This window comes from Spea bombifrons, chromosome 7 (genome assembly GCF_027358695.1).
Source record: "Spea bombifrons isolate aSpeBom1 chromosome 7, aSpeBom1.2.pri, whole genome shotgun sequence".
NCBI classification, from domain to species: Eukaryota; Metazoa; Chordata; class Amphibia; order Anura; family Pelobatidae; genus Spea; species Spea bombifrons.
In genome coordinates this window covers 38,520,007-38,532,620 of record NC_071093.1, presented here as the reverse complement: position 1 = coordinate 38,532,620, position 12,614 = coordinate 38,520,007, and the positions used below count along the sequence as shown (strand labels likewise).

The following is a 12,614-nucleotide window of genomic DNA, read 5'->3' as shown; positions in this document are numbered from 1 at the left end:
TTTTCTTTTACTACCTCTGCTATTTGAAACGTTTTGTGATGTCTTTGAACTTTTGAAAATCAATATTACTTTTTTTTTTTCTAAAAAAATAAACAAAAAAAATGTACCACTTAATGACATCAGCAGAAAGAAAAATTTGTTCTGTAAACATGATTAGTGTCCTTCTTGGCTTAGAAGTTGGCCTTGAGGGGAAATTTTTTTTACATTACCCGAAAGATTGCAGTCAAAGCACATGGATTATATATATAATATATATATATTATATATATTTTATATTATATGTGTGTGTGTTCTTAATGTTCACAATATTGTTTTAGCCACCTGAGGACCAGTTGTTCAGTTGTTGGTCCCTAGACGGCTGGCAGCGGTTAATGCACAAAAACGTACATATAGTTTATGGGTAGACCAGGACCACTGCATGGTCAAGAGCAGCTGTTGGAAAAGGTACTTGTTCTTCACAGCTTGGAGAAACTCCCGATTGCATCCGTATTAAACGAACCCTTCTCTGCCAGGAGTTTAATCTGGACTTCCAGGAGCCAGACCTCGAAGAAGGCTCTGAAGAAATAGTCTATAACCAGGGGTGCCATGCAGGATCCATGCGGCATAAATTATCCAGGCTGTTTGCCGCGGCCACCAGAGTATTGACTTTGCTTTCCCCTCCGTCGAACTGGGCGAGGTTGTGTAGTCTGGTGACAATGGCCGTGACCGCTTTCTGAACCAGTGAAACTAGTTGCTGGCTGTCCATGTTTTCCGGCTGCCCAGCTGGCGAGAGAGGTGAAGAAGTGTCCTCTTGTGTTTTTTTGTGCCAAGCGATGATTTCGTCCCGAAGAACCGTTTTCAAAATGCCATCAACCTGAGCGGAAAGGGAAAATGGATAATTAGGATCAACAGGAAGAGCGGTTGTGGGATGGAAGCTCTGGCTAATTGCGGTGATGGAACATCCAAAACAATTAACTTCATCCAGTCATCTCACGAAGACATCTGTAAGTAAGAACCTTCTGAGGTCCTGAAATCTTACGTAATTTTACATTTTTTCTATGTTGGCCCAATAAAAGGTTATCAACTTCAACTGAAGACTCTACATCTTTTTGGAGAGACAGCATGGGGCTAGTATGACTGGGTGGTTGCAACTCATCTGTCCAGATCTACACTTTTTCCCCTCACTATGCCTGAAGAAGGGACTTCAGTGTCCTGAATGTACGTGTTAAGTACTAGCCTACTAGTAAGCCATTAAAAGGTATCATTTTTAGTCCATCTTTGCGATTTCTTTATTAGAAAAACACATTGACTCTATTCGAACGACTAAAGCGGTAAGATCGTTTTATTATGGAAAACATGCGCAGAACAGCCTACATTTACTGGTTCAGCTGCACCAGGTTCTAGCATTAAAATCAATAAATCATAAGGCTTAATTGGCTATATTCGGAGGTTGACATAATTTTAGTGTATGAATGTGCTGATTTTGTAAAAAAAAGCTTACTTCTAAGCTCTCCTAATTAGCAATAAAATCCTTGGGATTTAGTGAAAGCATTAAATATAAATACCTTTATTTTCGACACATAAAAATATGCATCTCTGCCAACAGAGCTTAAGAAGGTAAAATATGAAGGTTTTGGCTGTTAAAAGGGAACCATTTCTGAAATTTACGCTGGCATTGTATTCTTTATGTGCAGTGGAAGGGGTTAATGTGTATTTTAGTTACCGTACCTTGAAATTTGGTTGGGCAAAGCAACGAGCGACAGCAATCATGGAAGCCGTGAGCGGGCCGGATACGCCGATTGTCGTGAGGAACTCGGAAATGTTTGGTGTTAGCCGGAAAGGCACAGGGCGGTTTGCGTCCAGATCCCCCGTGGCGTCATTGATGTCAAATCGGAAGTAAGCAACATTGAGCTTGCCGGTATCCTGAAGGTTTGAAAGATATTTATATTACATATAAAGCTATGTCATCGTTACAAAAACACCTGCACAACGATTCTTTCTGCATGGTCTGTTGACTAATTGTACAGATTTCTGTTTTCTTTATTACAGGATTTAGGGAGCTGGACACGCTCCAAAATCACAGCGGGGAGGAATGACAAGCCACGGCAGGAGGGTCCCGAGAACAGGACCCCCGCTGCGTCGACACACTTCTACGAGGATGACAGACTGACGTGGTTAATAGATGCAGTCAGGGAGAATGTGTACTGTTTCTGCTGCAAGCAAACAGGGGGGTGCGTGTCAAATCATTACCTAACATTACCCGGGAGCTTTGCGGGCTCAGGTATGATTTTAACTGAATTTGGAAAATGTATCTGATTGCATTTCCATCGAGATATGCCCCTCCCCCCGAAAAAAATCAAAATACAATATTGCTTTAGATGTCGTTTCCCTTGCTGGCACCGAAAGGGTTAAGTCCGCAACGCAATTAAAGGAGGATTTGTGCAGTTATGTTCTGCTAGAGTGGTTTGATCACCGGCAGAAGCTCTCCTGCTTCTTCAAACACCGGACGCACCTGCGCAATCTGCAGCATCTCCGGATTCAGCCTGTTCAAATGAAAGACAAATTCCGCAAAGCCGATCAAAGCCAGCTGGATGGTAAACATCTTCCGGAAAGTCCAGTAGTCCGTGGCGTTGGGGAAGGTGTGCAGCGCCCACTCCTTCAGCATGCTGCGGGGCACCATATTACTCTGAACCTCCTTCAGGATGTCCCGGAGAACCTAGAAAGAGAAACCGCACTTTTATTTAAACAACATTCATTGTTTTGTGTTTTTTGTCTTCTCCTTTTAACCCGTTTCCGCAGAAGGCCCCCAAATCCAGACAAGGAGGGCGCCTGCCATTTGTAGAGTTCTCAGTAGCCCCGGGCTACCTCTAGGAGACTCCTGTTGCATATCTCCATCACTCTATGTAAGTTGCTCTAGCTTGGACTAATGTGCTAAACATACCTTATTAAACTCCCTTTAAAGTGTCTTACTATAAATACTTAAACTCTGATTTTAATGTATTCATACTAAGATAAGTTGAATTCACCAAAAAAGCAATCAAGGCAAATAGCACACTGGAATGCTTTAGTGAATAAATCATCATAAGTCACTTCAGCTCCGACCATCATGGAGCAAACAAGAGAAGAAATCTCCCCATTACTGGCCCACTGGCCTCTCACCCCATTTATACAGAGGTAAGAAAACACGTTGGCCCCTTTAAAATATGTAGTACCCCCTAGACGGCTGGTTGGTCCAGCGAGATGTGCGAAGGGGGATCATAACGTTAATAACCCCCATTGTATTTACTTCATTTCACAAAACCCTGGCCTTTGGATGGTTAATTGAACTGTTATACAGACGTATGAGATGGGGGGAAGGGGAAGAAAATGTAATTCTTCCAAGTAGCAGATGACCGTATGAACATCCAACAGAACAGTCCAGCTGCGGAGAATGACCGAGCTTATCATCATCTTCTGTTCAACTAATTTAGAGCGAAATGACAAACTTGTACAGAAACGCAAAGCGCAGAATGATTAAAACAAGGGAGGGTGCCGAGCGCTTCCACAGTAACGCTTCCAAATTCATTAATCAAGGATTCCGTACCTGATGACTGGCTTGCGTCCCTCGTGCTTGGACGGTGGCCAATCTGTCATAGTAACGTGAAATAGGGTTGTCATGCTCAATGCCTTTCTTGGCGCACCGCTGCTTATAGATCTCCACCAAGGAGAGAGAAGAAGGATTGTCTTCTACCAGACGCATCTGCGGTGAGACAGCCACAACACGGGGGACTGGAAGCGATTGTTTGAAGAGGGAGACAGAAGTGGGAGGTAAATTGATTAGTGCTATGAGAAAGTAATGTAGACACTCAGCCCTCGACCGGCTCGACGGCGAGAGATTAGCGGGATTCACTAGAGCAGATGCACACACCTGGCCCCGCAGAGTCCCTTCCCAACGCAGAGCAATCATCCTTTACTGGAAGCTAGGAAAACAAATAACTAGTAGAGCGTGACTGCGGATCTCACGCCGTGTATGCTTCATACTTTCGGGAATCCAAAAATTCTAGCAGTGTGTTAACTATTAAAATGCCAGAGGGCATTAACTGAACGCCTATTAAAGCGTGATACACTTTACAATTGTTCCATACACCATGCCAGTAGGATGGTAAGCAAGTGTACAGATTAAGCGTGTTTACTCTCCCACCCCCAAGACATCACCTTTTACGATGATGTCAAAAGGATTAAAAGTCAGCACATTTAAAAGGAAAGTTCATGGCTCCATTAGTTTTTTAATTGAACTGTTAATTTTATTTGTATTGAATATTGGAGCGCATAGACAACAATGCACTTTACAGCATGCAAACCGGGGAGGGAGTGAGGAATGGATGTGTGTGAATGTGTGTGTGTATGAATGTGTGTGTGTGTATGAATGTGTGTGTATAACATTAGTTATTGGGATCTACTGAAAGCAAATGCACTTTACGCTCTCTTAAAACCAAGCAAGAAGCTTCAGCCAAACACAGCATTCTGCTAGCATCGGTACGACTGATCAGTAGAGGAAGTTGAGGGAGGAGAAAATATATTGTATTTGATTTACTGCAATGGCAGAAGTTTGCATTCACACCACAGAATCAAGATCTTTATAGTAAGTACTCCACAAGTTAGCTGCATTAAGTAACTACAAAACATACAAGTTAACCCAATGCAGAGACCCTAACCCAGTGGCGGACAACGCGCTGTTCTTTTGCCGATGAACTATAATTCCCATGATGCGTAGCTGGCTGGATACGTACTTGCTACAAAAGCAAAGCTTTTTCTTTTTTTTTCCCATAGAACAGAGATTGAAAGTCTTGATTAAATGTTTTATGACGTGCCTGCTATCTGTCTGATAATTACAGACTCATTAACACGATATGCGTCACGCGAGGCCTCCTCATTAGTATGCCGCATCTTCTGTTTGCTTCCATTTAACGCTTTGGGGGGATACACGTAACCTCCTATGCTTGCCAGCTCTGGCATAGAGAAGTATAAATAACCCAACAGGAGATGAGGAATTCCAATTAATTCCATCGTAAACAGGAACATGGCAGATTGAACAAAAATAATCTTTCGTACACTACACATCAGGCATATTTCAAGCTGTTTGGAGTTTGTATGGGTTAAATCCAGTTCCCTAAATGTATAGTGGCTATCCCGACTAATGCATAGCAGGCCTATGTCCAGGATGGGAAGAGCTTTCTAAAACTCAAATTCTAACATCCCAAAAATACAGCATAAAACAACCTGTATATTGCTGGCTGGAATGCCAACATATGTTTGACTCTTACATACACTCAGATATGTAAATGAGTTTAACATGATTACTATGCAATCCGGTATGCAAATCAGTCACAATGTGGGCAGTGCCAACAAAGTGCTTTGATACATGCATTTGCTTGCACGTTTTGTGTATAGACAACTTCCGTTATGCACTACACACCAATTCTATACACTAAGGAGTTCATTTGAAAGCAGCTCGATCTATACATCTAAGCTACTATAACGGATAAATCATTGTACATTTCCACACACATACTGTTAAGAAGAAGAAATAAAAAAAAATTCCAGCATTGGTTGCTTGCCAAACTTATCTATCAGCTGAATATTTATTAAAATATAATTTATATGTACCGGTGAAGAAAAGGTGGCGTTTTGTAGTCTCCTTTCTCTTCTCCAAGCAAGGGTTCAACAAGCGAAGAAGTTGCAAGACCCGTTCCTCTCGACGGGACTCCGTCAAACAGGCATCATTCATCACTAGGTAGGGATAGATCTTCCCATTATGGCCCCGGATATAAAGTCTCCGGGCGGCTGTATTGTGCTTCTGAACGATCTCCACTCTAGGCATAAATCTACAGAGAGAAATTTGTTGGTTTCACCATGTAAACACACCATCTACATTGTTGCATTCTGCTGGTCTTACAACATACATATGGGAATGACAGCTGATCTTGTGGAAAACGACAGCAGGGAAGTCTACTCCATGCAAGACGATCATATTCTTACACAGATATATAGAAGATATATAGAAGATATATCGTGACCACCTGACCTCACATAGTCCTAATGCCACCAAAGCAGCTGGCTCATCTTTCATATAATCACTAAGGAACCGATTGACTGTTCCTTCTGATCTTTACACAATTTGCATCAGAAATGCTCTTTATGAATATTTCCATAAATTGTTAAATAATTTGTTTCCTTCCTGCTTTCAGACACAATCAATGAATAAAGTGGGTGTGTTGATTACTATAGCGTGCAAAATGACTATGTATCACTTGCGCTGTAGTGTATGGAGGTGATCGGGAGAATAGGCAACCCATTTCGGTGCAAGGTAAATATGCATCGGCAATAGAGTTTTGATTAAAAAGCTCCTCACCAAAAAGTCTTAAAGGTTTTGTCACTCGGCTTTAGAGCAAATTTGGTATAAAGATGTCTTAATTGCCTAACTGAAGTGTAATAGACTGCAAGCTTTCCAGACTATTTGTTTCCGCCTTTAATAGATGCCATCGACCTTACCTTGCAATTTTGATATAATAATGTGTGGGTTTTGGCATTAGAAACTCGCCAGGAATCTCGACTTCCGCGGTTTGTGCTGAAAAGTTGCTCAGAAATCGACATTTCTCTTCAATGAGGAAAAACTTGGGCAGCTGCTTGGTTTTCGCTTCTAAGATCTTAATCCACTTCTTTAGTTTTGAAATAAGATTGTGGAGTTTGGTTGAGCCGGGGACACTGAAGTCAAAGTCTGAAGAAACAAGTACTGGTTGGGTTAAAATATTATATATATATATATATATATATATATATATATATATAAAATGACATAACTATATAAAACATTATTTCTGTAAACACATTAAATATTAAGCAACACTGAACACAAAGACTATAACATGTGCCCACGTCTTATTAACACAACCTTTGGTGCATAAAACTGAAATCAGAATTGATTTTTAAACAATAAAGACACCATCATGTTTAAGAATTAATGTGCATTTTTTTATTTATATTTATATTATATATATATATATATATATATATATATATATTATATATATATATATATATATTATATATAAAACAGAAAAACAAAACATCTGCTATGATAAACCCTTTTGGGAATGTTAAAGTCCTCACGCACGGCACGTGGTCATTCTTCGGAAGCATGAGAATAGATTTTATGGTTCCCGGGAGCGATAACGCAGAAAAATAAAATATAGATATTTATGAAGTTAAGCAAGCAAGACAAGCATTTTCCCTCCTTTTCTCCCATTGTGACTAGATTGCTGCCAGAGACAGACCCATTGAACAGAAGCAGGGAGGAGAGGAGGTAGATAAAAACGCAGGGCATTAACTACAATTGAGTTTCCGATAGTGTGCAAACAATCACAGCAACCAGAAGAGACGGCAGCGATGCCTTTTAGCCTGGTGGCCTTCATCCATTAAATTTAATCATATGGTTCAGAACTTCCATTATCTACTGTCATGCAACTGTTGTGCCTCACAGACTAAATCATGAAATACTTAATGGGCGCAAGATATGTAGGTCATATTTAAAGCTGGAAGCTACTTTAAAATGAATCCCATCAGCCAATTTCCCAATCACAGTCACTGAACTGCTTGAGAAGCCACTATGCCACTAACCGCACAGCAATTTGAAGAAGTGCTTCGGCGTTGACCTTGGCTGCCCAAAATAATTTATTGTATAAGAGCGGCTGAGAGCTGTATCACGGCATGAGGGAGAGGCACCCCCCACTAACATCAAAAAGCCATCAACGTGCCAAGCGCGTTAGGGTTTAGCGGTGGATGAACTACAACGCCTGTGCCCCTGCCCTGAGCCTGGGGTAAGTTAAAGTTGGATCGGGCCATGGCAGCAGAAGGATCGAGGAGATTTGGCCAACCCATGGAATGTCAACAAAAAAAACCCATAGTTTTAGCTTACATAACAGTTACCGGTTGCCACCAAAGTTCCATATAAGAACATTCCGGAAAGTAGCTGAAAACATATGGAATTCATATTTAATAACTAAGCCACCACAATCCAGAGGAACATGTGAGAAACAGGTAGCGCTGACAAGAAAGTTCACGGCTCAGACAACACTATACAATAACCCCAAAAAATGTTTTGTTGCTTTTTTTCCCCCACAGACTAAAGCAACATATTTTGGAAGATGGTCATTAATTATAAATACGAACATCTTGCCGGGTAATATTAAATTATAGATGGGGACCATCTTTGAGATGCCAGATTAGCGTCAGAAAACCACCTTTCAAACAATGATAAATATTTATAACCACTTGACAGCCGTGAACTGCCCTAAAACTCAACTGAATCCGCTCCAAACCGCCAGGAACTCTACAAAAGTCACTCGCTGACTCTCCCATAGCTGGGGGGGGATTATTCACGCTTTCTGCATTGTTACATATTCTCTCACGTTGATTTTGGCCAGAGCGTGGCAGGATTATATGTTTAATGATCTTCGTAAAGAATCAAGCCTGATTTGGACCAGCCTGGTCGGATATCAATCTAACGTTTTCCCGTGCGATCAGAACATTAGGTTCCAAAGACATTTCTGAACCCCTTTGGGGATTGTTGATGTCTACGTGTCCGGGGCGGCCAGCATGGCTTTTTCCAAGGCTCTGATCCACTTCAAATGATTCCATCAGGCTTCACATTTACATTAGAATTAATCCAGATGATGAAAGGTTTAAGAACCGGCTCGTGTAAAGGTTCCTGAGCTTTAATCAATACGTGGACACAACAGTGAGGTATTAATAAAGGTGTGGGGGGGGATAAAAAATAAATGTCTTATTTCGCTTCTGAATTGTTTTTATGAAAACACACAGGTGGAACAGCACCATGACGCAAAAGTGTTTAAAGTAAAGCGTAGCAGAGCATTGTGAAGCCATAAAATGACATGTTGCTTTTCCAGACTTCTCTCTGTAGTCAAAATGTTATTTTCTTTAGACTGCAGAAATGTCACAGTTGGAAGTATCATTAGCAGAAGGGAGATTATCAACCATATGAAATACACAGCTCACAGAGAGACTGCTGCTTAAAAAGAGGAATTCTAACATTTTAGATTTTTTTTTAAATTGACTCAATTATTGATTTTATGTGCTGATCCTATTCGAATACCAACCCTTCACGCTGTGCTGCTTTAGGTAATATAAAAGTGCAATAATGCTAAAGACTAAAGGACTGGTGCCCAGCTACACGTTCCTTATTAAAAATAATGAAAACCATACAGGTAAATCAGCACTAACCCCCAGGAAGCCCACAAGATTAACAAAGCGTTAAGAAAAATGGGCAGGGCATAGGTGGGAGGAGCAATCATTAAGACCACACCTCTGGGTGGTGTTAGGAATCCGGTCCTGAAAGCAGCAATCCCATGACAAAGTTGGGACCGGTCCCAAAGCACGTACCTGTCGTAAACTGGCTTTTCAGCTTCTGAAAGACGGGATCCGCTGCCGTGGCCTGGGCCCTTCTAGCGAGGGACTCCGACGCCGCGCTTGAAAACATGTTTGAAACATTGGACACGTTCTCAAGTCCCACACCAAAGGTGCTGACCAGTTTCTTCACAAAGTTCAGGGTGTGAGGGGTAATTTTGGCATCGGATACCGCTCCACTCTTCTCAAACGCCACTGAATAGCATTTCGCCAGACCCTGCTGCAGTTGCCTTAAGACCTAGAAGGATAAGATTATGAGCCGTAAGCATCCTGCCAACCCACAGCATCAGAAAGGAGTTGGCCATAGACTGCGGACTTCTTAACTTCAAAAACACCTGATGTTCCCAAAGCCGAGATGACCCAATGAGTGAAATTTGATTTGAATACAACACTTGCCTCTTCGTGCCAGTTCTCCCGGAACCAAACCATCTGGTCTACGATGCCTTCCAAAGACGACAGGAGAGTGGGATGCAACTCCCTCTGCATGTGCATAATCCGGCTGCATCTCCACATCGGCGCCGTGGCTCTTATCGGCCCTGGATCAGAGGCAGAATGCGACTGAGTTCCTACTGAACTTGGCTGGTGCTGGCCAGAGTCTATAAGAAAATTAACACGGTAAAACTATACATTATCTTGGCTCCTTTAAGTTATAAAAAATGGGTCAGCAGTACCCGCATTACATTCATCTTACGATCCGCCGGCAGTTTGGGTCCAACGGAAGAGCTTAGCTAAGGAGACTCCCAGCGCTGACGTAAGATGTGTAGAACATGTGACCTTGATGACCAATGCTAATTTTACATTCATACCGATCATATAACAACCGGAACAACTTGGAAAAAGAACGTCTAAATCGCATATGGGTGGCTTGGCAGAGACGCCTATAACAGAGGCTTCTCGTTTCCAGCTAAGATCTGGATGTATAAAAACTGAGATAGAGTTGGGGGATGTCGGTAACAATAATCCGCTACAAAACCTTTTTTTCCCATCAAATTTACACTTTTTCACACCGTGGCAGCAAATAAAAAAGCCATAAAACGATTTCTATTTCATGGTGTAAAATCATAGTTTTTTTTTTTCCTCTCGGAGGTATGAATCTCACCACTTTTGTAACGCTCTCGCTGCTCGATCTTCAGTGTTAAATAGAGAGTCCGGATAGGGAAATATACGGCTTGCGGATACACTCGCCCAACCTGATAATAGACGGGAAAAAACAACGTTATTAGGAAGTCCGCTCACCCGAGGGGATACACAGAGATAACGCCGTGGGCTAATAAAATATGCGTTAGCCATGCAATCGCAATTAACAGATTTTCCATAAAATCTTCAATAACGGCCGTGACACGCGGTTTACAAGGTTGGCAAAACTATCGGCTCTCTGGCAGCTTAACGACAGACGAAGACGGTCAAGGACACTCGACGTATCACAGCACATATGCCATTCACCAATATCTTTTACCTTCTGGCATATATAATAAAAAAAAACGTTCCAATCTTTACGAGATCAGACAGAATCGATCGTCAGCGTATTGAACACTTGGGTGCTTTATGAATACAGAGACAACAAAATTATTATACTGAGCTTTTACACCATCTGAACATTGTTTTGCAAATGTTACTTCACCAAATATTTGGGAGTATTCTTGGAAATCGGAGCTTTTTGAAGGGCACTAATTGTTCACACAAAGGCGGGCTTTTATTTGAAGAACAAAATAGGAAATAAAACATATAAAAAAGTTTTTAAACTTTTTATGTTATGTTTTTTATAACATAACATAGCACTGAAATGCGAAAGGTGTTCTCCGCCGAACGTAACAGGTATATTGCCTAAAAAATTCTGCGCTGATGTAATTAGTCTGCAAGACTCGGGAAGAACCGCTGATACGGCAGGTTTCTGACACTTAGAGCCAACGGTCAATTAAAGAGCATCCTTTAGATCATCTTTCTGGATAAAACCAAGAGGCAGCATAATTTGATCATCACCGCAAGATAGCAGCTATGGAGGCAGCATGGGGGAGGAATAATGACTCCAGCTAGTCTCTAAATAAGGCCACAATTCCCCGTGCGCCCGGTGGCGCATGCTGGCAATGCCCATTAGAGAGTAACCTTACTCTGCACAATTCAACCACCGAGACCAAGAAACATCCTTACTGTAAAAAGAAACCACTTTGCCATACCGGAGTTCCTCGGCTATTAGGAGGGGATAAGCAGATCCCGATTAAAGGGTCTCTCTTTTGCACTAAGATGCGTTTCATGGTCCATTAGAGTTAGGGAGCGGCGCTTGTAACACGATTGCCTTTAGCAGCCTGATAAAGACCTGAGATTCGTGCAACGGAGACACCGAGGCAGGAAAAAGTCTCCTCTGCACTGGAACCGAAATATCCTCTAATGTTTTATTGATCGAATTATCTCAATAACACGCGCCCCGTTCAATGCCGCTTAAGGACGCAAATCAAAAAGAGAGGAAAGATGCCACGGCAACTTACTGCATCATACAGACAACTGCACTAGGATTTCAATCATAATAATATTATTGCATGGAGAGAGTCAGATAACACTCGCGTTTGAGTATTCGTTCATGTCTTTGTGCTTGTAGGTTACAATGACGTTCTTCAAGGGGTATCCAAGCGTAACCTTTCCAATTACCACAATATAAAAGATCTTATAGCGCATCGCCTTTTGAACGCTACGCATTTTTAAAGTATCCCATTGAGAACGTTGACTCTTCTGGGTCTCTTTGAAGCGCTATTTCATCTTTTTGGTGACCTAAGGCTTAATTCTTAGCTCCTAGGGTGGGTGTCAAAAGCATATTTTTTAATAAATAAATAAATAAAAGGTATACAGGGTATAAATAAAGTCCCATCATATTCAACGGGCACTCTCAGCTGAATTTACTAGGAACTATTCAATATTTTCACTATTGTTTTGAAATGTTATTTTTTTCCCCCAAAGCCGCCTCGTAGAAACCTTTTAATGTGTGTTATGATCTGGTAAAGGGCTCCTAATTAATTGTTTTTAAAACAGTATTTTTCCATTAAACCACGCATTATAAATACACACACACACGTTCTTATTATAAACTCTGCCTATATAGATACAAACGTTATCTAAACACTCGCACTCGTGTATGCTAAGACGGCGGCGTAGAAGTCATTTGGAAAATTATTTTTCCATCT

The 12,614-nt window shown here is 41.4% G+C and overlaps 1 protein-coding gene across 1 annotated transcript in view; it reads right to left on the bottom strand.

The window, feature by feature from the left end:
* Nucleotides 1-259: 259 nt before the first annotated feature.
* Nucleotides 260-12,614, bottom strand: part of TRRAP (transformation/transcription domain associated protein) — a 59,719-nt gene continuing 47,364 nt past the window's right edge. The window contains exons 63-71 of the mRNA XM_053470894.1: nucleotides 10,541-10,631; nucleotides 9,838-10,037; nucleotides 9,418-9,679; nucleotides 6,511-6,736; nucleotides 5,626-5,843; nucleotides 3,563-3,747; nucleotides 2,492-2,695; nucleotides 1,708-1,902; nucleotides 260-853 (exon numbers count right to left, since the gene is read on the bottom strand). Coding sequence (XP_053326869.1) covers nucleotides 569-853; nucleotides 1,708-1,902; nucleotides 2,492-2,695; nucleotides 3,563-3,747; nucleotides 5,626-5,843; nucleotides 6,511-6,736; nucleotides 9,418-9,679; nucleotides 9,838-10,037; nucleotides 10,541-10,631 — 1,866 coding nt within the window. The 3' untranslated portion in view covers nucleotides 260-568. The remainder of the gene's footprint in view (nucleotides 854-1,707; nucleotides 1,903-2,491; nucleotides 2,696-3,562; nucleotides 3,748-5,625; nucleotides 5,844-6,510; nucleotides 6,737-9,417; nucleotides 9,680-9,837; nucleotides 10,038-10,540; nucleotides 10,632-12,614) is intronic.